This window comes from Somniosus microcephalus, unplaced genomic scaffold (genome assembly GCF_052327205.1).
Source record: "Somniosus microcephalus isolate GS21.2 unplaced genomic scaffold, FLI_Smic_1.0 unresolved_chr1, whole genome shotgun sequence".
In the NCBI taxonomy this organism is placed as follows: Eukaryota; Metazoa; Chordata; class Chondrichthyes; order Squaliformes; family Somniosidae; genus Somniosus; species Somniosus microcephalus.
In genome coordinates, this window is record NW_028225179.1 from 68,066,255 (window position 1) to 68,090,774 (window position 24,520).

The 24,520-nt window shown below is 50.3% G+C and overlaps 1 protein-coding gene across 1 annotated transcript in view; it reads right to left on the minus strand.

Moving 5' to 3' along the window:
• The window catches only part of patl2 (PAT1 homolog 2), a 136,840-nt gene that overhangs the window by 26,013 nt on the left and 86,307 nt on the right, over positions 1–24,520 (minus strand). Inside the window, exons 3-9 of the mRNA XM_085974611.1 lie at positions 17,722–18,050; positions 16,800–16,871; positions 9,552–9,722; positions 8,125–8,267; positions 6,421–6,492; positions 3,038–3,176; positions 2,270–2,387 (exon numbers count right to left, since the gene is read on the minus strand). Of these exons, the coding sequence (XP_085830737.1) occupies positions 2,270–2,387; positions 3,038–3,176; positions 6,421–6,492; positions 8,125–8,267; positions 9,552–9,722; positions 16,800–16,871; positions 17,722–18,050 (1,044 nt within the window). The remainder of the gene's footprint in view (positions 1–2,269; positions 2,388–3,037; positions 3,177–6,420; positions 6,493–8,124; positions 8,268–9,551; positions 9,723–16,799; positions 16,872–17,721; positions 18,051–24,520) is intronic.

Below are 24,520 nucleotides of genomic sequence, written 5' to 3' on the forward strand. Positions count from 1 at the left end.
TAAGCATGCAGGTGCAGCAGGCGGTTAAGAAGGCAAATGGTATGTTGGCCTTCGTAGCGAGAGGGTTTGAGTACAGGAACAAGGATGTCTTGTTGCAGTTGTACAGGGCCTTGGTGAGACCACACCTTGAGTATTGTGTGCAGTTTTTGTCATCTTATCTGAGGAAGGATGTTCTTGCCATGGAGGGAGTGCAGCGAAGATTCACCAGACCGATACCTGGGATGGCAGGAATGACGTATGAAGAGAGATTGAGTTGATTAGGCTTATACTCGCTGGAGCTTAGAAGAATGAGAGGGGATCTCATTGAAACTTATAAAATTCTAACAGGACTGGACAGACTAGATGCAGGAAGGATGTTCCCGATGGCGGGCGAGTCCAGAACCAGGGGGTCACAGTCTAAGGATAAGGGGTAAGCCATTTAGGACTGAGATGAGGAGGAATTTCTTCACCCAGAGAGAGTGGTGAACCTGTGGAATTCTCTACCACAGAAGGCAGTTGAGGCCAATTCATTAAATATATTCAAGAAGGAGTTAGATATATTTAAGGTTAAAGGGATCAAGGGATATGGGGAGAAGGCAGGGACAGGGTACTGAGTTTGGATGATCAGCCATGATCTCATTGAATGGCGGAGCAGGCTCGAGGGGCCGAATGGCCTACTCCTGCTCCTATCTTCTATGATTTCTGTACTTAGACTCTCAAAGCCCTTTGCTCCTCTACAATTCCTAGTCTCTCACCATTTATTTAGAGTACACTCCAATTTATCTTCCTTGGGTCTCTCACTCTCTTTCCCTACAACACTTCCCCCTCTTTCCCACTCCTTCCTATCTCCCCCTCCTGGCAGTCGGGGAGATTTTTGGCCAGCCGTTCAGTTCGAGCCTTCGCGTGGAGCAACTAGAATGTCAGTGGCTGGTCGAACACAGGATTCGGCCCAACTAGTCCATGCCGGTGTTTATGCTCCACTCAGGCCTCCTCCCATCATTCCTCATCTAACTATGTGTATAACCCTCTATTCCCTTGTCCCTCATATGCTTGTCCAGCCTCCCCTTAAATGCATCGATACTATTCGCCTCAACCACTCCCTGTGGTAGCGAGTTCCACATTCTCACCACTCTCTGGGTAAAGAAGTGTCTTCTGAATTCCCGACTGGATTTCTTGGTGACTATATTATATTGATGGCCTCTAGTTTTGCTCTTCCCCCCCACAAGTGGAAACACACTCTGTGTCTAGTCTATCAAAACCTCTCAATTTTAAAGATCTCTATTCGGTCACCCCTCAGCCTTCACTTTTCAAGAGAAAAAGAGACCCAGCCTGTTCATCCTAACCTCAGTTCTGGAATCATCCTTGTAAATCTTATTTGCACCCTCTCCAGTGCCTCTATATCAGTTTTATAATATGGTGACCAGAACTGTGCACAGTGCTCCAAGTGTGGTCTAACCAAGGTGTATGGAGACCAGAACTGTGCACAGTGCGCCAAGAGTGGTCTAACCAAGGTGTATGGAGACCAGAACTGTGCACAGTGCGCCAAGAGTGGTCTAACCAAGGTGTATGGAGACCAGAACTGTGCACAGTGCGCCAAGAGTGGTCTAACCAAGGTATATGGAGACCAGAACTGTGCACAGTGCTCCAAGTGTGGTCTAACCAAGGTATATGGAGACCAGAACTGTGCACAGTGCGCCAAGAGTGGTCTAACCAAGGTATAAGGAGACCAGAACTGTGCACAGTGCTCCAAGTGTGGTCTAACCAAGGTATATGGAGACCAGAACTGTGCACAGTGCTCCAAGTGTGGTCTAACCAAGGTATATGGAGACCAGAACTGTGCACAGTGCTCCAAGTGTGGTCTAACCAAGGTATATGGAGACCAGAACTGTGCACAGTGCTCCAAGTGTGGTCTAACCAAGGTATATGGAGACCAGAACTGTGCACAGTGCTCCAAGAGTGGTCTAACCAAGGTATAAGGAGACCAGAACTGTGCACAGTGCTCCAAGTGTGGTCTAACCAAGGTTCTATACAAATTTAGCATAACGTCCCTACTTTTCAATTATATCCCTCCAGAAATTACCCTTAGTGCTTGGTTTGCTTTTTTTTTTGGCCTTCTTGACCTGTGTCACTACTTTAAGTGATTTGTGTATTTGGACTCTCAGTTCCCATTACTTCTCTAGAATGGCCCAATGCTCCCTGGAGCGTGGAGGCTTCAGGCATCATCCCCGGGGTCTCCAGCCAACCTTCCAAATCCAACAGCTTCCAACCTGGTGGTCAACCAGCTCCTTACCAGCCTCGTAGCTCTCTGCCTTCTGTACATAAGGGGTGACCAGTTTCTGAGGCTCGTGCTTCAGCCGTTCTCCGAGTTCATCGTCCGCCAGCTTCAGCTCCAGCTTCCTGTAGAACTCCTGTATAAAAGAGAGAGAGCGCGAGAGAGAGCCGAGAGAGCGAAGGACAGTGTATCGAACACACTGACACCTGGTCCCAGACGGGGAAAGGACAGTGTATCTAACGCACTGTGACACCTGGTCCCAGAGGGGGAAAGGACAGTGTATCTAACGCACTGTGACACCCGGTCCCAGAGGGGGAAAAGGACAGTATCTAACGCACTGTGACACCTGGTCCCAGACGGGGAAAGGACAGTGTATCTAACACACTGTGACACCCGGTCCCAGAGGGGGAAAGGACAGTGTATCTAACGCACTGTGACACCCGGTCCCAGAGGGGAAAGGACAGTGTATCTAATGCACTGTGACACCCGGTCCCAGAGGGGGAAAGGACAGTGTATCTAACGCACTGACACCCAGTCCCAGAGGGGGAAAGGACAGTGTATCTAACACACTGTGACACCTGGTCCCAGAGGGGGAAAGGACAGTGTATCTAACACACTGTGACACCCAGTCCCAGAGGGGGAAAGGACAGTGTATCTAACACACTGTGACACCCGGTCCCAGAGGGGGAAAGGACAGTGTATCTAACACACTGACACCCAGTCCAAGTCCCTCCCCCTCAGTCATCCTATAATCCTCCCCTCCCCCACCAACGGACATCTCCTCACTTGGTAATAGTAGTCATCCAGATGTGGGTTCTCACTCTGCAGCTGGATCATCTGGAGCTTGATGATCCAGGCCCTCTCCTTCTCGGTCATCAGACTGGCATAACAGTCCAAACGCTCATCGCACACCACCTTGGCCTGGCTGCAAGAGAGGGGAACCCGTCAATCAGCAAGAGCTTTCAGTCACACAGCAAAGAAAGGGCTAGATATTCGATACCTTAGTGCCCCCCGTTAGCGCCTGGGTGGGGCATTACGGGCTTATTCCAACGCCGCCCGCAAAATTCAGACAGCATTTAGCGCCTGGCCCTCGAGCGTCACGCAGACCGTGATGTCAGTGAGCATGCAACGCCCCGGATGCGAAATTCAGTCGCTTCCCCCCTGACTTACCGCTTGGTGCTGAGAGCAAGATTGCTGCTCCCGGGCCGCTATTTAAAAGGGATCAGCTATCGGTTTATTGGGAGGTCAAGCAGCAATGATCAGGGTGAGGCTGTGCAGCGTGATTAAACCTTCCCTTTAAGAACTGGAATGCGCCAGTCTGTCTGACGACTTGCTAAGTGACAGCGCCGGAACTTGATCAGCGTTCTGCTCTCCGATGTTAACGCCCTAAGGGAAGAGTGTAGCACTCAATTTAGCACTTCACTTCCCTCTTGGGGCGCTAAAACTCAATTTCGCGATCACCGGTGTTAAATGTTACCGCCCAGGTGATGTTAGCACCCCAAAATGGTCCCTCAGGGAGATATCAGTACACTGACTGGTGTCTCTCAGTCCCTCTCTCCCAGGGAGATATCAGTACACTAACTGGTGTCTCTCAGTCCCCTCTCTCAGGGAGATATCTGTACATTGACCGGTGTCTCTCAGACCCCTCGCCCTCAGGGGATCCCTTTCTTGCTTAGGCAGTCCCTCGGAACCGAGGATGACTTGCTTCCACTTTAAAAATCAGTTCTCAGGTGACTGCGGGACCTACAGTCTCTGTCACAGGTGGGGCAGACGGTGGGGTGCTTGGGTTGACGTGCGCTCCTTGCGCTTGCTCCCGGCAAAGTGACTCAAGGTGTTCGCTGCCTTCCCGGACGCTTCTCCTCCACTTTGTGCAGTCTTGGGCCAGGGATTCCCAGGTGTCAGTGGGGATGTTGCACTTTTTCAAGGAGGCTTTGAGGGTGTCCTTGAAGTGTTTCCTCTGCCCACCTGGGGCACTCTTGTCGTGTCAGAGCTCAGAGTAGAGCGCTTGTTTTGGAAGTCTCATATCGGGCATGCGGACGAAGTGGCCCGTCCATCGGAGCTGATTGAGCGTGGTCAGAGCTTCGATGCTGGGGATGTTGGCCTGAGCAAGAACACTGACGTCGGTGCGCCTATCCTGCCAATAGATTTGCAGGATCTTGCGGAGGCAGCGTTGGTGGTACCTCTCCGGTGCTTTGAGGTGCCTGCTGTACATGGTCCATGCCTGAGGCATACAGCAGGGCGGGTATCACTGCTGCCCTGTAGACCATGAGCTTAGTGCTGGGTTTGAGGTCCTGGTCTTTAAACACTCTCTTCCTCAGGCGACCGAAGGCTGCACTGGCACACTGAAGGCGGTGTTGGACTTGGTCAACGACGTCTGCCCTTGTTGACAGTAGGCTCCCGAGGTATGGAAAGTGGTCCACGTTGTCCAAGGCCTTGTCGTGGATTTTGATAATCAGGGGGCAGCACTGTGTGGCAGGGGCAGGTTGGTAGAGGACCTTTGTCTTACGGATGTTTAGGGTAAGGCCCACGCTCTCGTGTGCTTCAGTGAAGGGGTTTACGATGGTTTGGAGTTCGACCTCCGAGTGAGCGCAGACGCAAACATCGTCTGCATACTGTAATTCAATGACAGAGGATGGGACGACCTTGGATCTGGACTGGAGGTGACGGAGATTGAACAGTTTCCCGTTTGTTCTGTAAATTAGCTCCACTCCAGTGGGGAGCTTACTGAGGGTGAGATGGAGCATTGCAGCAAGGAAGATTGAGAAGAGCGTTGGTGCGATGACATAGCCTTGCTTGACCCCGGTTCGTACGTGAATTGGGTCTGTGGTGGAACCGTTACTCAGGATCACGGCTTGCATGTCGTCGTGAAGCAGGCGGAGGATAGTGACAAACTTTTGAGGGCAGCCGAATTTGAGGAGGACACTCCATAATCCCTCACAGTTGACAGTGTCGAAGGCCTTTGTGAGATCAAAGAAGGCCATGTACAGTGGTTGGTGCTGTTCCCTGCATTCCTCTTGTAATTGACTTGCAGTGAAGATCATGTCCATTGTGCCCCTTAGTGGGCGGAATCCGCATTGCGACTCTGGGAGGAGCTCTTCGGCCACTGGGAGAAGGCGATTGAGGAGGATTCTTGCGATGACTTTCCCTGTGGCAGACAGCAGGGAAACTCCTCTGTAATTACCGCAATCGAACTGGTTACCTTTCTTGAAGATGGTCACAATTACGGCATCTGAGATCCCCTGGCATGCTCTCCTCCTTCCAGATAAGAGAAAGGAGTTCATGAATTCGCGCCAGTAATGCTTCTCCGCCATGCTTTAGTGCCTCAGCGGGGATTCCATCTGCTCCTGAGGCCTTGTTGTTCTTCAGTTGTCGGATGGCCTTTTCAACCTCATGCCGGGCTGGGGTTGTGCTGAGATGGTGGCGGGTAGCATGCTGTGGGATGGAGTTGAGGACATTCGTGTCGAAGACAGAGTCGTGGTTAAGGAGATCTTCGAAGTGCTCCTTCCAGCAGGCACTGACTGCTTCCCTGTCCTTGATGAGTACCTCTCCGTTCTTGGCCCGCAGTGGGGAAGGGCCTTGGGTGCTTGGGCCGTAGATGGTCTTGATTGCGCTAAAGAATCCACGCACGTCGTGGTTGTCAGCTAGCTGCTGGACCTCCTGCACTTTCTATACCCACCATCTGCTCTTTAGGTCGCGAGTTTTTTGTTGGACCTCGGCCTTCAGGCTTCTGTAGAGCTGCTTTCTTGCTCTCGAGTTCTGTTGCTGTTTCCAGATCAGGAATGCCTTGCGCTTGCAGCTTATTAGCTCCTGGACATTCTCGTCGAACCAGTCTTGGTGTTTCCTGGTTGAGTGACCGAGCGTCTCTTCACAGGTGCTGATTATGGAGGCCTTGAGTGCAGACCAGACGCTGTGGTCACTCTGTCTTTGCATCACTGGGAGTCGTCAGGTTGTTTGTGAGGCGCAGGCTGAATAGGGCTTTCTGTTGCCGCCGCTGTTTTGGGGCTACATTGATGGAGATAATAAAATCAGGGAGCTATCTGTACACTGACTGGCGTCTCTCAGTCCCCCTCTCTCAGGGAGATATCTGTACACTGACTGGTGTCTCCGAGTCCCCCCTCTCCCTACACAGCCAATTCTGCCAACACAGAGGACCTTCGACGCCATCTTACCTGCGCATTCGTTGCCTCTGGTTCAAGAGCCGGCGATGCTGTGGGTGAAGCTGGGTCACATGACCCGGAAACCTAGCGGAAAAGGAGGAGGAGTTCAGTCAGCCTGGTCGCCCAACATCCGTTTTGATCCACCTCTTCTAGAGTTGCCAACTGTGACTGGACACATTCCTGGAGGTTGAATCGCATGACCTCCCGTCTCCAACCTTCCCGCCCGGTCAAACAGCCGCCCCCACCACCCCTCCAAATATGTTTATGATTAATAAATGTAAGGGTTCAAAGAAATTGAAAAGCAAAACTGGCTTGCAACATAGAAGATAGGAGCAGGAGTAGGCCATTTGGCCCCTCGAGCCTGTTCCACCATTTAATGAGATCATGGCTGATCATCCAAATTCAGTACCCTGTCCCTGCTTTCTCCCCATATCCCTTTAGCCTTAAGAAATACATCTAACTCCTTCTTGAATATATTTAATGAATTGGCCTCAACTGTCTTCTGTGGTAGGAAATTCCAGAGGTTCACCACTCTCTGGGTGAAGAAATTCCTCCTCATCTCAGTCCTAAATGGCTTACCCCTTATCCTTAGCCTGTGACCCCTGGTTCTGGACTCCCCCGCCATCGGGAACATCCTTCCTGCATCTAGTCTGTCTAGTCCTGTTAGAATTTTATAAGTTTCAATGAGATCACCTCTCATCGCAGTGTCCAAGAGATTAATTTTCAATTCCTGGAGACTGCAGCGCAATCCTGGCAAGTTGGCAAACCCAACCTCTGATGAGTTTTAACGCCTGCTCATTTTCGACTCCCTAACCCCCATCTTTCAAATGCCCAATTGCTTAAACAGCCTCATTCCAGGTAAACCAGAGTTCATGGAACCATACTTGCAGCCCAGGAGGCCATTCGGCCCATCGTGCCTGTGCCGGCTCTTGAAAGAACTATCCAATTAGTCCCACTTCCCACCCACCACTGGCTCTCTCCCCTTAGCCCTTTAATTTCTTTCTTTCCAAGTATTCATCCAATTCTCTTTTGAAAGTTATTATTGAATCTGCTTCCACTGCCCTTTCAGGCAGCGCATTCCCGATCACAACTTGTGCAAAAAAAAAAAACAAAAAAAAAAAAATTCTCCTCCCCATGGTTCTTTTGCCAATTATCTTAAAGCTGTGTCCTCGTTACCGGCCCCCATAGAACCAGGAGGAGGCCATTCAGCCCCTTGAGCCTGTTCTGCTATTAGCATTAGATCATGGCTGATCTGTATTTTAACTCCATCTCCCCGTAACACTTAATACCCAACAAAAATCTATCCATCTGTTTTGAATTTTTTAATTGACCCCCAGCCTTTTGGGGGGAGTGTGTTCCAGATTTCCACAATCCTTTGTGTGAAGAAGTGCTTCCTTACATCACCCTTGAACGGCCTGGCTCTAATTTTAAGGTTCTGCCCCCTTGTTCTGGACTCTCCCTCACCAGAGGAAATAGATTCTCTCTATCTACTCTATCAAATCCTTTAATCATCTTAAAGACCTCAATTAGATCGTCTCTTAATTTTCTATACTCGAGGGAACACTAACCTTGTCGAAGTAACTTATCCTCATAATTTAACCCTTTTAGCCCTGTTCCCAAGGTCCCCAGGTCAATGCGCCAACCCATGGGCAGCTCAGTGCCTCAACCTAGCCCAGCGAGGGCCCATCACTCCCCCCCCCCCCCCGCCCCCCGTACCTGAAGGTTTCCAGAAAATTGGCGGACGGACTGTAAAAGGAAGCAGTGGGAGCGGGTGATCCAAACCTCATCTGCATCAGCTTCTGTCCGGCAACGATGGGCGACATGGGTCTGAAGGGCATTGGCGGAACATTTCCTGTTGGCTGAGAGGACATCACATAGAAATGACAGCACAGAAAGAGGCCATTCGGCCCCAACTGGTCCTTGCCAGCGGTTATGCTCCACACGAGCCTCCTCCCACCCTATCAGCAAAACCTTCTATTCCTTTCTCACTCACACTTAAATACATCTATGACATTCGCCTCAACTACTCCTTGTGGTAGCGAGTTCCACTTTCTGAAGTAAAGATGTTTCTCCTGAATTCCCTATTGGATTTATTAGCGATGATACCTTTGATCTCCTTAGTGCAGAGAAGGTTAAGGGGACATTGACCAGAATGGTACCAGGGATTTCAGTTGTGTGGAGAGACTGGAGAAGCTGGGATTGTTCTCCTTAGAGCAGAGTAGGTCAAGGGGAGATTTGATAGAGATGATTAGAATCATGAAGGGTTTTGATATGAGTAAACAAGGAGAAACTGTTTCTAGTGGCAGAACTCAATACTCAGAGGACACAGATTTATGGTGATTAGAGGCGATAGGAGGAAACATTTTTAAATGCAGCGAGTTGTGATGATCCGGAACGTTGCAGCCCAAAAGGGCGGAGGAAGCAGATTCAATCATAACTGTCGAAAGGGAATTGGATAAATACTGGAAGGGAAAAAAACATTACAGGGCTATGGGGAAAGAGCCGGGGAGTGGGACTAAAGAGATAACTCTTTCAAAGAGCCAGCACAGGCACGATGGGCCAAAAGGCCTCCTTCTGTATAATACTATCTGACACGTATGTCCCCTGGTTGTGAACTGGGGTCCAGAGTTGGCCAATTGAGGTTGCAATGTTCAACTGAGATCCGGAGTTAGGTCATGGAGATTGTAATGTTAGACCGAGAGCCAGAGTTGGGTCATGGAGATTGTAATGTTAGACCGAGATCTGGAGTTGGCCAATGGAGATTGCAATGTTAGACCGAGATCCAGAGTTGGCCAATGGAGGTTGCAATATTAGACCGAGATCCAGAGTTGGCCAATGGAGATTGCAATATTAGACCGAGATCCAGAGTTGGGTCATGGAGATTGTAATGTTAGACCGAGATCCAGAGTTGGGTCATGGAGATTGTAATGTTAGACCGAGATCAGGAGTTGGGTCATGGAGATTGTAATGTTAGACCGAGATCAGGGGTTGGGTCATGGAGATTCTAACGTTAGACCGAGATCCAGAGTTAGGTCATGCAGATTGTAATATTAAATTATATAGATTGTAATGCAGATCTCTACACTTTTTCCACACGTCACCCCAGTTTCTCTCTCCTTCCCTCCCCCACCTCATCAGCTTACCATTTGAAGGTGTCGATGACAAGGGGACATTCCCAGCTGCCCCAGACTGGGTCTTATTCCACCCGGGGATCTTGGGTACCCACGTTGCACTGGAGAGGACACAAAGTCAAGGGGAGAGCATCTCGGGTCCAACATTGGGGTCTTCTCTATCACGTGTTGAATGGCTCGATCCTATTACCAGAAAAGGTAGGAATATGGAAACAGAGCAAACACACAGGATTAGGGATACTGCTCCTGCGGCGGATAAACGATGACACGGACTGCTTGGGCCGAACGGCCTCTTTTACATGTCACAGTTTCTATGTAGTAAAAGTAATCAGAACCCCTATATTGGGCAAATTCCTGCTCAAAAAGGAGCAAAAGCCCAGGTTCCAACCCCAGCCTTTGCAGAGTTAGCTGATCTGACCCAGCGTTATATGAAGTGTTTGATGGGACAGTGTAGAGGGAGCTTTACTCTGTATCTAACCCGTGCTGTACCTGCCCTGGGAGTGTTTGATGGGACAGTGTAGAGGGAGCTTTACTCTGTATCTAACCCGTGCTGTACCTGCCCTGGGAGTGTTTGATGGGACAGTGTAGAGGGAGCTTTACTCTGTATCTAACCCGTGCTGTACCTGCCCTGGGTGTTGTGTATGTACCTTTAAGGGAAGAACTGGTCTCAGACTGCAGTACCGGCAGTGACCACCCCTGTATAAAAGGCCCTAGCAGGCTTCTGTAATTTCAGTTTCCAGGATGTCTCCATTCAGTAAAGACTTGTTATAATCAACTCCTGCAGTCCATGTCTCAATTATACACGGACATAATACTGACGACGAGTAAGAAACGAACTTACCTGCAACTCGGCAGCACCTCAGACGACGTTATTGAAGGTCGAAGCCAGAAGAAAAAAAATAATCCAAAGAAACTCGAGAAACGGGCGTCGACCGTGGGCAACCGCCCTCCAAATCATCGAATTGAAAAGTGCAGGAGAGACTGTCGAGAGCCAGGCTTGGTTCTCCAGTCTGTGGTTTCCCAGCTAATCGGGCTGGTGGCAGGTAGTGCACTGATCCTTCCTGGGCTGCGGCAGGCTAGAGCTCGATCGGGTGGCTCTGCAACGGGGCCGGGCAGCGAGTCGGGAAGCAAAGAGAGAGCGGGTGGAGCACACAGGGCACGGCCGGTGCTTCGAAGCCGGGCAGCGTTCGGACCGAAGAAGAGGGAGGGAAGTGTCCCAGAGGGTCCGCTCCACGACGGGAACGGTTATTCAATTAACGGAGCAAATATTGAAGCGCGATAGAAAAATAAAAATACCGCGGAGAGCAGCGTTGGCAGCAGCGGCAGGAAAGCACGGGAGGCGCCATCTTAACTCGGCGGGGAAGAAGGAAAAGCGCGGGAGGCGCCATTTTGATCCATCGGGGACGAAGGCAAAGCGCGGGAGGCGCCATCTTAGATTTTCAAGATGCCAAAGACTGGCGATATCACTGCCTTCGATAATGCAATAGAAGACTGGACCACGTATGTGGAAAGAGTCGAGGTATATTGCAAGGCAAACGAAATAGCCGATGAGAAAAAGGCATCGGTATTGCTAAATTTAATGGGCGCAAGAACGTACGGCCTATTGCGGGACCTGATTACTCCAGCCAAACCGAAGGCGAAGAGTTTTAACGAAATTGTTGCTATCCTACAGGAACACCTAAATCCTACACCGCTGCTGATAGTAGAAAGATTTAAATTCCACAGGAGAAATCAGCATAAAAATGAGAGCAATGCTGATTACCTGACGGAACTATGCAAGGTATCAAAGCACTGCCAGTTCGGAGCAGGACTGGCAGATACCTTACGGGACAAATTTGTCTGTAGACTCCTGAGTGAAGGAACCCAGAAGAGGTTACTCTCAGAGAAAGAGCTGACGCTAGATAAGGCTTTCAGCATGGCAGTATCGTACGAAGCAGCAGCAAGGGGAGCTGCAGAGATACAACAAAAGCCACAGGAATACGGCACCCACGAAATGACACGGGGTATTACAAAATGTTATCGCTGCGGCAGAACAAACCATGATCAGAAGGACTGCTGGTCCAAGGACAAAATATGCAGGCAATGCGGAAAGATGGGACACATTGCACGAGTTTGCAGGTCTGGGAAGAAGACCAACGACAACAAGAAGGCTACTAAGGAACCGTACAGGAAAGTACAAAAGATGACGGACAGTAGTTCCGAAGACCAGATGAGCGATAGTAAATCCGGGAACAAGAGACTAAGCTGTCTCAAACTTCACAACGTAATCGCAAAAGAGGATCACCGAACTATTTGGGTCACCCTCACGATATCAGGGTCCAAGTCAAAATGGAATTGGATACAGGATCAGCTCTAACCGCCATGAATCGACGAGAGGCTATTCTCACACATACCCTTGAGAGAGACATCCATTGTCTTGAGGATGTATACGGGGCAAAAAGTAAACCCCAGAGGAAAAATAAGGGTGCCTGTCGAATACAACGGCAAGAAAATACGGAAATTGTATCTCTACATTCTGCAAGATGGTGGACCACCGTCATTGGGACGTGAATGGATCAGAAAGATAAGTTTAGACTGGCACTCCATTCAGGCACTGACGGTGGCTGGTAAAAAGGATGACGACGTCACTCCTGGACGGTTGTCAACAATCTTAGCTGACGCCAAAGAGGTATTTCAACAAGAACTGGGCACTCTTAAAGGCGTAACCGCCTCGATAAAAATAGAGGAGAATGCAATTCCCAAGTTTTCCAAAGCAAGACCGGTACCATATGCAATTCGCCCAGCCGTCGAGGCAGAGCTGGAGAATGCAGGTGTGTTATCTAAGGTAGACTGGAGCGAGTGGGCGACACCCATTGTTCCTGTCATGAAGAAAACGTTAAACAATAAGTCTGAGGAGCCAAGGAAGGTTCGCATCTGTGGGAACTTCAAGGTGACGGTGAACCCAGTCCTTCACACAGTACAATATCCTCTTCCAAGGATAGAAGATATCTTCGCCTCACTATCTGGAGGGAAGCGTTTTACAAAAATTGACCTAGCACAAGCATATTTGCAGATGGAGGTTGAAGAATCCTCTAGGAAGTATCTCACGATAAACACTCACAAAGGTCTTTACCAGTATAATCGACTGGTATTCGGAGTAGCATCAGCTCCGGCGATATGGCAAAGAGCGATGGAACAAGTCCTGCAAGGGATTCCGGGAACTCAGTGTTACTTGGACGACATCCTAGTGACAGGTGAAGATGACAGTGAACACCTTGCCAACCTAGAGCAGGTGCTCACTAGACTACGTGAACATGGACTATAAGCCAATCACCCCAAGTGCGAGTTTTTGAAGAAACAGATATCGTATTGTGGCCACGTGATTGGTGAAGAGGGGTTGCATAAGTCCCCTGACAAAATTGAAGCGGTAGTTAAGGCTCCAGCGCCTGAAAATGTGTCGCAACTGAGGTCATTCCTCGGATTGGTGAATTACTACCATAAGTTTTTGCCGAATTTGTCCACAATTCTGCATTCACTGAACGCCCTATGAACGGGAGTAGCATGGAAATGGAGCGATGAATGTAAGCGGGCCTTCCAGAAGAGTAAGGACCTAATCACTTCAAGTATTGGCTCACTACAACCCATCACTACCGATAAGACTGGCGTGTGATGCGTCTCCCTACGGCATTGGGGCGGTACTGTCACATAAATTCCTTGATGGTTCAGAGAGGCCGATAGCTTTTGCGTCACGCTCGTTAACTTCAGCCGAGCGTAACTATGCCCAGATTGACAGAGAGGCCCTCAGCCTGGTGGTGGGGGGGGGGGGGGGGGGGGGGGGGGGGGGGGAAGAAGTTCAATCACTACCTGCATGGTCAGAAATTTACTCTACTAACTGATCATCAGCCTCTTGTCTCCATTTTCAACCCTCAGAAGGGCGTACCGATAATGACGGCACAACGGCTACAGAGGTGGTCCCTTTTCCTAGGGGCACACCAATATGACATCGAGCACAAAGGAACTAAACAGCATGGGAATGCTGATGGATTGTCGCGCCTACCGTTGCCGACGGTGGAAGAACAACTGGCAGTGGATCCATTCCACTCGACTATAGGCAAATGTCTCCCTGTGACGAATGCAAACATAGAAAAAGGAAACACGAAATGACCCGACACTCTCCTGGGTCTATGATTTAACGGTGAAGGGATGGCCAGCACATGGCGAACCACTGCTGCCAACATTCTCGCCGAGAAGAGAACAGCTGTCAGTGTGCAGAGGAACCTTGATGTGTGGATCCAGAGTAGTAATTCCACCCAAATTGAAGGATAGCATGCTCAATGAGCTTCATGAGGGTCATCTGGGAGGGGTAAAAATGAAGAACTTAGCCAGAGCGTTTGTGTGGTGGCCGGGAATCAATAGAGAAATCGAAGAGATGACCAAGAGCTGTACAGGATGCCAGAAGGTCCAAAACGCCCCACCACAAGCCCCTCTACATCCATGGGAGTGGCCCTCATCTCCATGGCAAAGGGTGCACATTGATTTTGCTGGTCCCTTTATGGACTCGATGTTTTTAATTGCGGTGGATGCACAAAGTGGCCAGAGGTAATAAAAATGTCCTCAACCACCACAGAAAAAACTATCACAGTCTTACGAACCATATTCGCCAGGAATGGGCTGCCTGAACAGATTTGCTCTGACAATGGACCACAGTTTGTGTCTGAAGAGTTCCGGAGGTTCTTAAAGAACAATGGTGTTAAGCATTACACATCTGCCCCATATCATCCAGCCACTAATGGATTGGCTGAGAGGTTTGTTCAAACATTCAAGAAGGCTATCAAGGCAATGTGTAATGAAGATATACCCCTACAACACAAGGTGGATAACTTGTTTGCCTACCGGAATGCGACACATTCGGTTACCAACCAAACTCCAGCCATGATGTTCTTCAATTGAAGACTACGATGCCGCTTGGATTTGGTTAAGCCAAACGTCAGAAGAGATGTGGAGAACAGGCAGTTTCAGAATATGAATGAAAGGCCGACCAGGAGTTTTAAGATAGGTCAACCAGTTTTGGCCCGGGACTACCGCAGAGAGAAATGGCAGCCAGGAATGATCTGTACATGGCAACGACCTCTAATGTATACCATGGACGTTGGAGAAAGCATTGTAAGACGCCATGCTGACCAGATTCTAGAGTCACTGGAAAACGTCAACTCCACACCACGATCTGATACACCTGGCGATGAAACCGAAGTACCAATTGCATCTACCGCAGAATCGGTGATATTGGAAGCAGACGAACCAAACGACGACATTGATCCCGACTCAACCTTGCCAGAAGAACCTGATATCCCAAAGAGGCGTTGTCCAGACAGAATCAGGAAGCCTCCTCAAAGACTGAACTTATAATTGCTTAACTTCAACCAATGTATCTAGCAACCGTAATTGTAATTAGTTATTATTTAGTTGTTAAATGAATGTTATGTACTGTTTATCTAAAAGGGGAGGAATTGTTGTGTATGTACCTTTAAGGGAATAACTGGTCTCAGACTGCAGTACCGGCAGTGACCACCCCTGTATAAAAGGCCCTAGCAGGCTTCTGTAGTTTCAGTTTCCAGGTTGTCTCCTTTCAGTAAAGACTTGTTATAATCGACTCCTGCAGTCCGTGTCTCAATTATACACGGACATAATACTGGGAGTGTTTGATGGGACAGTGTAGAGGGAGCTTTACTCTGTATCTAACCCGTGCTGTACCTGCCCTGGGAGTGTTTGATGGGGCAGTGCAGAGGGAGTTTTACTCTGTATCTAACCCGTGCTGTGCCTGCCCTGGGAGTGTTTGATGGGACAGTGAAAAGGGAGCTTTAAGCAGTACCGAAGTACATGAACTGGGAGGAAGCTTTGACTATCTGTTGGAAGTCCTTGGATTGGCCGAGCACCAAGTCAAATCAACACGAAGGCGCAGGTATAAATCACTTCCAGTCGCAATTTCACTTGTGAACAGAGGGAGACGAGCAGAATTTACCTTCACTATCAGTTGGCAGTCATGTCTCAGTGCTATCTCTCTCGCCAGAGGTCATGGATTCAAGTCCCAATCCAGAGACTCGAGCCCCATAATCCAGGCCAACACTCCCCAGTGCCAGTACTGAGGGAGTGCTGCATTGTCGGAGGGACAGTACTGAGGCACTGCTGCACTGTCGAAGGGGCAGTACGGAGGCAGTGCTGCACTGTCGGAGGGACAGTACTGAGGGAGTGCTGCATTGTCGGAGGGACAGTACTGAGGGAGCGCTGCACTGTCGGAGGGACAGTACTGACGCAGTGCTGCACTGTTGAAGGGACAGTACTGAGGGAGAGCTGCACTGTCGGAGGGACAGTACTGAGGGAGTGCTGCATTGGTCGGAGGGACAGTACTGAGGGAGTGCTGCATTGTCGGAGGGTCAGCACTGAGGGAGTGCTGCATTGTCGGAGGGACAGTACTGAGGGAGTGCTGCATTGTCGGAGGGACAGTACTGAGGGAGTGCTGCATTGTCGGAGGGTCAGCACTGAGGGAGTGCTGCATTGTCGGAGGGTCAGCACTGAGGGAGTGCTGCATTGTCGGAGGGGCAGTACTGAGGGAGTGCTGCATTGTCGGAGGGACAGTACTGACGCAGTGCTGCACGGTCGGAGGGACAGTACTGAGGGAGTGCTGCATTGTCGGAGGGACAGTACTGAGGGAGTGCTGCATTGTCGGAGGGACAGTACTGAGGGAGCGCTGCACTGTCGGAGGGACAGTACTGACGCAGTGCTGCACTGTTGAAGGGACAGTACTGAGGGAGAGCTGCACTGTCGGAGGGACAGTACTGAGGGAGTGCTGCATTGGTCGGAGGGACAGTACTGAGGGAGTGCTGCATTGTCGGAGGGTCAGCACTGAGGGAGTGCTGCATTGTCGGAGGGTCAGCACTGAGGGAGTGCTGCATTGTCGGAGGGGCAGTACTGAGGGAGTGCTGCATTGTCGGAGGGACAATACTGACGCAGTGCTGCACTGTCGGAGGGACAGTACTGAGGGAGCGCTGCACTGTCGAAGGGACAGTACTGAGGGAGTGTCGGAGGTGCCGTCTTTCAGTTGAGATGAGACCCTGCCTGCCTTTTCAAGTGGACATAAAATCCCACTTCACTATTAGAAGAGCAGGAAGAAGTTCTCCCTGGTGTCCTGGGACAAATATTTATCCCTCAATGTCCATCACTAAAACAGATGATCCGGTCATCATCACAGTGCAGTCACAGGAAGGGTGTAGAGTGTTGACTTACCAAAACTTGCGAAATACTCAACCCTTCCCAACTTGAACAGACTCCACTATCCACAATCGCACTGTCCAGGCTCTGCGAACAGGGTTTAAAGGATAACAATCATGTAAACCCGACACCACCACCATTCATCCGCACCACACCCTTACTTGTACAGAAACACGAGACCAGGAGGCGGCCTTACATTCCTGGGGCCTGTTCTACTGTTCAATCACCTCATGGCTGTTATGTGCTTCAATCCCATTTACTCCCCTTTGCTCCACATGTCTTGATAACCTTACCCAGCCAAACCCCGCCCCAAACCCAGCAGAACCCCTAATATCCAGCCCCCCACCCCCACTCGGACTCATCCCCAGCAGAACACCCACCCCAGCAGAACCCCAACACCCAGCCCCCCAACCCCAGCAGAACCCCCAACCCCGCTCAACTCCAACTGAACCCCCACGTCTAGCCCCACCCCACCGAACCCCCACCTCCGCTCAGCCCCAACAGAACTCCCAACACCCAGCCCCAAGTCCCAAGTCCCAACCCCAACAGAACCGTCAACACCCAGCCCCGGCGACACCCGCTCAGCCCCAACCCCAGCAGAATGCCCAACACTGAGCCCCCCCAACCCCCAGCTCAGCCCCAGCCCCAAGTCCCAACCGAACCGCCAACACCCGCGACCCCCGGCTCAGCCCCAACCCCAGCAGAACGCCCACCTCCATCTCCCCAACCCCCGCTCAGCCCGCAACCACAAACCCCACCAGCCGCAAATGTACAACCTACAACTACAGCCCCCAACCTCACAGCAACCCTCCAACAAACCAACCCCGAACTGCCCAGCCCAACCCCCAGCACAAACCCAATCCCACCCCCAGCTCCAAACACCCCCAGCCCCCGGCGGAGATCTCTCCTGCGAGCCCAGGAACAGAGCTGCACTCACCTCCAGAGTTGGTTTGCCGTGGACGGCCTTCATCACCGCTGGGTCCTCCAACTCCTCGGCCGCCAGGGCATGGTTCAGTCCCGCCACCGCCTGGTCCAGGATCTTCCACTCCCGCCTCTCCCTGACCGGGTCAGCCGGCTCGGGCAGGTCAGCGGGGCCCGAACCAGGCCCTTCCTTGGCCTGGGACTCCGACTCAGACCCAGAGGCCGGGGCGTCAGGTAGCACCTCATCGCCCAACGCTGGGGACACCGCCACCTTGGTCGGACTTGTGCCCAAGGCCTCGCACAGAAGGTACAACTCGTCAGAGAAATCATTTGCCGACTCGATATCTGAGAGACAGAGAGAGAGAGAGAGAGAGATAGAGAGAGTGAAAGAATACCAAATGTTCCAGATGGGACATCTTGAGCTAGTTGCCTTTCCTTTTACTAATCAATGCGCTGGGAAACATTGTGTGAATATCTAACATCTCTACAGTGAGTCAAGTACCAACCAACCTCAATCCACAACTTATTTTAACCGCCAATAGTTCAACACTTACCCACTGCTCACACTCAATCGCCCACAAAAATTCCCAGGGCAGGTACAGCACCGGTTAGATACAGAGTAAAGCTCCCTCTGCACTGCCCCATCAAACACTCCCAGGGCAGGTACAGCATGGGTTAGATACAGCAAGTCAGAGTTATACAACTCAGAAAGAGGCCCTAGGCCCATCATGTCCATGCCGGCCATCAAGCCCGGTCTATTCTAATCCCATTTTCCAGCACTTGGTCCGTAGCCTTGTATGCTATGGCGTTTCAAGTGCTCATCTAAATGCTTCTTGAATGTCGAGGGTTCCTGCCTCTACCACCCTTTCAGGCAGTGAGTTCCAGATTCCAACCACCCTCTGGGTGAAAAAGATTTTGCTCAAATCCCCTCTAAACCTCCTGCCCCTTATCTTGAAACTATGTCCCCTGGTTACTGACCCCTCTACTAAGGGGAAAAGTTCCTTTCTATCTACGCCCCTCATAATTTTGTACACCTCAATCAGGTCCCCCCTCAGCCTTCTCTGCTCTAAGGAAAACAGCCCCAGCCTGTCCAGTCTCTCTTCATAGCTGAAGCACTCCAGCCCAGGTAACATCCTGGTGAATCTCCTCTGCACCTTCTCCAATGAAATCACATCCTTCCTATAGTGTAGCAACCAGAACTGCACACAGTATTCCAGCTGTGGCCTAACTAGCTTTTTGTACAGCTCTATCATAACCTCCCTGCTCTTATATTCTATGCCTCGGCTAATGAAGGCAAGTATCCCATATGCCTTTTTAGCCACCTTATCTACCTGTCCTGCTGCCTTCAGGGATTTATGTACATGCACACCAAGGTCCCTCTGATCCTCTGTCTTTCCTAGGGTCTTACCATTCATTGTGTATTCCCTTGCATCGTTAGTCCTCCCAAAATGCATCACCTCACACTATCAGGGTTAAATTCCATTTGTCACTGTTCTGCCCATCTAACCAACCTATCTATATTGTCCTGTAGCCTGAGGCTTCCCTCCTCGCTATTTACCACTTCACCAATTTTCGTGTCATCTGCAAACTTACTGATCATACCTCCTACATTCATATCTAAATCATTAATGTACACTACAAACAGCAAAGGACCCAGCACCGATCCACCACTGGACACAGGCTTTCAGTCACAAAACAACCTTCGACCATCACCCTCTGCCTCCTGCCACTATGCCAATGTTGGATCCAATGTGCCAAAATGCCCTGGATCACATGGGCCCTTACCTTTGAAACCAGTCTCCCATGCAGGACTTTAAAAGCCTTACTGAAGTCCATGTAGACTACATCAACTGCACTACCCTCATCCACACACCAAGTCACACCCTCGAAAACTTCAATCAAATTGGTTTAACATGATCGCCCCCTGACAAAGCAATGCTGACTATCATTGATTAATCCTTGCCTCTCCAAGTGGAGACTGATTGTGTCCCTCAGAATTTTTTCCAATAATTTCCCTACCACTGATGTTAGGCTCACTGGCCTGTAATTTACAAGAGTAAAGCTACATCTACACTGGCCCATCAAACACTCCCAGGGCAGGTACAACACGGGTTAGAAAGAGTAAATCTCCCTCAACACTGTCCCAAACACGAGATAAGGACTGGATTAAAACTCTGATCCCAGAAGGGAAACACTGTGACACCCGGTCCCAGATGGGGAAAGGACAGTGTATCTAACGCACTGTGACACCCAGTCCCAGAAAGGGAAAGGACAATGTATCGAACGCACTTGGACACCCGGTCCCAGAGGGGGAAAGGACAATGTATCGAACGCACTGTGACACCCGGTCCCAGAGGTGGAAAGGACTGTGTATCTAATGCACTGTGACACCCGGTCCCAGAGGGGGAATGGACAGTGTATCTAACGCACTGTGACACCCGGTCCCAGAGGGGGAAAGGACAATGTATCGAACGCACTGTGACACCTGGTCCCAGAGGGGGAAAGGACACTGTATCTAACATACTGTCACACCCGGTCCTAGAGGGAAAAGGACAGTGTATCTAACGCACCATGACACCCGGTCCCAGAGGGGAAAAGGACAGTGTATGTAACACACTGACACCTGTAAGATTCTCAAAATTCACAGATCCCCCAACTCTCGGAGAAAAACCCTAAAGAAAATTACTTTGGAACCTTGCTAAAAACTTCAGGAGGATATATTAAATATTGGGCCTACAGAAGGAATTTCAAGGTCGAAAACCAAGATTTGACATTTTTAAAGGCATGTTTGGGCTTGTGAAGAAAGAAAAGGCAGTAACAGGAAATGGGATCAACCTCTGTAAAGACAGTTTGGATATTGGAGTTAATCAGTTAATCAAGCTGTCTGGGGAACTATCTAAACGTCACTCAGCCCCTATCAGACAATTTACATTTTAACAATAGACCCACGGAAGAACAGCCGACCCATCCAAAAACATGCATAAAACAAATCACTTCGCCAACCTACAAAGAATCTCAGGCCCCACAGGAAACTCAAAGCCTGAGGACAATTCACTACAATCAAGTAATAGTTCAACAGCTCAGGAAACCATCCTGAAACCACTTTAAACAACTTATTAACGAGCCCTCCAAAATCTAACAATAAACCTACTGATTTGGCACGCAGATTAGGAGGCCCCAATTAGTATAATTGAAGGCCTGTTTTCTCGAGAGGACAGTTCCAGTTCAGCAAGGTGGGAGTTCAGGAAGGTTCGGGAGTTCCAAGGTTGAGTTCAGTACAGTTCCAACATCGAAACGCGCCGGTTTCAGAGCAACATCAAGGAGTTCAAGCATCTTGAAGCAGTTCTCTCTCTGTCTCTCGAAGAAGTAGCACACAAGAAGAAACCAGAGCAACAGTTTCAGTGACCATCGGACACCTCGCGCCAACAAGGGCCTTATGAAACAACCAACCGAACATTACCATCAGCCAACCGGGTAATATTGGGCCACCGCGACCCTCGCGAAGACTGACCAGATACGCAGGTGAAGTTCTCTACCGTGTCCGGGGTATGGCAGGCCCCAACCAACATATCCAGCAAACCCCGATACCACGAACCAGCCCAGCTGTCAAGGGTTCGTTTGGTAAGCATTATCCCTGGTCCTTTAGAGTCCAACTTAGCTAGTAAGGTGGGATTGGGAGGGGTGAGGTATTTTTCTACTGTAATTCCCTCGTGTGTATCGAAGTGTTCCCCATTTTATTAGTGTTCAGATTATTTTGTTGTATTTTCTTTCTCAAATAAAGATCAAAGTTTTCTTGCACCAAAACCAGTTGTCTGCTGCACTTTTGTCACATCCCCCAAATAAGTCCAAGGTGTAGAACCAAGGGAGTGGGAGCGATTCAAACTGCTCATAAGTCAGAAGTGAAGCTGACCCTAAATACCACCCTCTACATAATGGCGACCGCGGCAGGACCTTGGCAAAAGGGATGTGATACAGTGGACACTGTTTTTGAGGAGAGAACTAAGATGGAAGAGAGGATTTCCTCTTATGTGTTCAAGAAAGTAAATATAACGAAGAAATGGGTGCTCAGTCTGTTGCGCGCTGAGCAGCCAAGTGGACTGAAAGCAAGGACCACAAGAAATCTGTCGAGAAAGCCATCTGGTTGGTATGCTCCCAGTGACAGATCCAGCTTTTAGACAAACGCGTAGAGGCACTGGCAGAAGAGCTGCGGGAATCAGCTCAACTGTCTCGCGCAAGGGCTCTAGCAGGGGAAAATTTATTGGCAGAAGTAAGCGCCCGAAATCAGGAAAAAATGCAGAAAGTAGAGAAACATAGAAACAGACAGGAATACTTTCGGTGTCAGGTCACCGAAGCTAAAAACAGTGAACTGGTGTTACGGGAAGAGAACGCCTGCCTTGCCAAGCAAGGAAGAGAGCAGGAGGAGAGGTTGAGAGACGTACAGGCAGCTTACAAGATAGCAAGCACTAGGGGGTTTGAAGCGGGAGATCACAGCCCCTGTCAGAAGCAGATTGATAGTCTGAACCTTGCTCTGTCCAGTGCAAAAGGCATAGTATGCCTAATAAGCCCGGGTGGACCTGGAAGTGCAAGGGGAAACTGTTCGGACGCCACCTGTGGCGCCGGGGAACGACCCTGTTTGGCAGGAGGGACAGGCGATTTGAGAGGCTGGCAGGGAGAGCACACCACCACCATCTGTGGCGCCGGGTTTTAACTCTGTTTGGCAGCAGGGAGAAGTGGGCGAACCAATGCAGGAAAGGTCGGAGCCAGGGCCGATGTGCCCGGTCCGGCAGCAAAAGTTTGGCCCGCCTGGCGTTGGTGGGGTTCAAGGACCCCTTGAAAGCCAATTCGTGGCTCACCATGGCACCCAACAGCTTAGGGCTATGATAAGCCACCTGAACAAACTCATCCAAAAGGGAGACCCCTCAGTCCACTTCATGGAAGTGGAACAGGCATGAACGACTGCGATGACTCCAAGATGGCAAAAATGCTCCTCTTCTCCCTGGATGGCAATTTGTACCAGTCCCTCTCTGCGGAGCGTAAAAAAGGGCAGGACGGATACACTGCTATCTGCTATTCTGCCGGGTGGAGAGGACAACACAGCTAGCATGGGAGACCCCACAGGCTTTCGCAGACCGACTGTGGCCTGTGTACAAGAGTGCCTGTAATGGGGTTCTCGACTGGGCTCACCTAATCAGGATGAGCTGACCCACTGGCTCCGAAGCCTGGTGGCAAACAGCTTGCCACGGATCAGAGCCAAGGCTGAGCTGTGGTTTGACCCGAAAGACCCCCGGGTCACCGAGGAGACAGTGGTCAGACAACCGACCCTGGCGCACCGGAACGGTAGAGAGACAGAAGAGCACCCACCAAAAGGAAAAGTACATGAAATGAAACCTAGTAATAAGAAAGAGTGGTACCAGGAAGGGGGTGACCCTTCCGACATGAAGTGTAACTGCTTCGGGTGTGGGAAGAATGGGCATTGGAGAAGGGACTGTAGGAATCCGTGGCAGGATAACATAGGAAAGAACTCCCCAGCTCCTGCCCCAAGAACCGAAACACCGACCTCTCCCCCCACGTTAGACTCAGTCGTAGCTGCGATCCGAGCTTTATTAAATGGCTCAGGGAAGGTAGCCACCACTACTGGTGCTTTAACCCTATCTGCCCCATACAACCCAGACCTATGACTAGAACCTGTGCAGCCTGTCTACCTGTGTCCCCTTGAAAGATGCGCCCAGGAAGAGACCTCCCATAATATGGGGGAATACCAACGGTGCCAGGTTAAATGAGCAGGCCTTACGGGAGGAGAACGCAAGATTAACGAGAGCTAATGGTGTGGAGGGTCAGCTAAGGGACATTAAAGTAGCTCAGAAAGTAGCTAGAAGCAGGGGTTATGAAGACTCTGATCACGGTCCCTGCGAAGAAAGGATTAAGGAATTGACCCAAGCCTTGTCTGAGGCCAGAGGCATGGTCAGTTCAATGGCACCAGGGGAAACCTGGGTAGAATGGGACAAGGAGGGTCAGGAAGCAGAGGATAAGGTTAAGGTTAAGGCTAGACTTCCTCAGCCAGCAGCTGTGGCAGACTCACAGACCGCACCGGTGGGGGCAGTGGCTTGTGTCACTGGAGGGGCCATCCCACCAATTATTTGGGACTTGGACACACCCCCGGTAGCCGGAGCCTTAAGAAGGTCTCCTCACATGCCACAGCCTAAACTACCGTGGTCACCAGCGTATCAATTTAAATGGTTCAGCCCCGGAGGGGCCGCAACCCAAAAAAGAATGCCCAAGGTCAGGGATCAGTCTAGAGATAGGGATCCCCAGCCTGCAGCCTCCAACGGTGAGGGACTCACAGGAGAGGTAGCGGTGGGCAAAGAGAACGAGAGGGGTCCCCAGCCTGCGGCCTCAGGCTGCGAGGAACCCACAGGACAGGACAGGACAGGGACTCAGCAGCCACATCGAAGGGGGTAGTGTGCTGTAGTACAGGAGGGGACACTCCCCCGATCATCTGGGATTCAGGGAAACCCCTAGTTGTTTTAAGGACTCTCCAGGTCCTGCGGTACAGGCCACCTTGCGCCCAGGCATACAAGCTGCCCAGAAGCCGCAGAAGACAGAGGCCGAACAGGAATTAGCCTGGCCGCCCGAACAGGAATTAGCTTTTCTGATGAATGTTAGGTGTTTTTTTACAGTTTTGGTAGTTTTAGGTTTATTATTTAATTATTTTACTGTGGTAAAACCACCAATGAACTCCTGTACAAATGAATAACTGTCTTTAAAGCAATGTTACAGCACCTATGTCTGTTTGCTGAGTGTAAACAAGCTTTCTG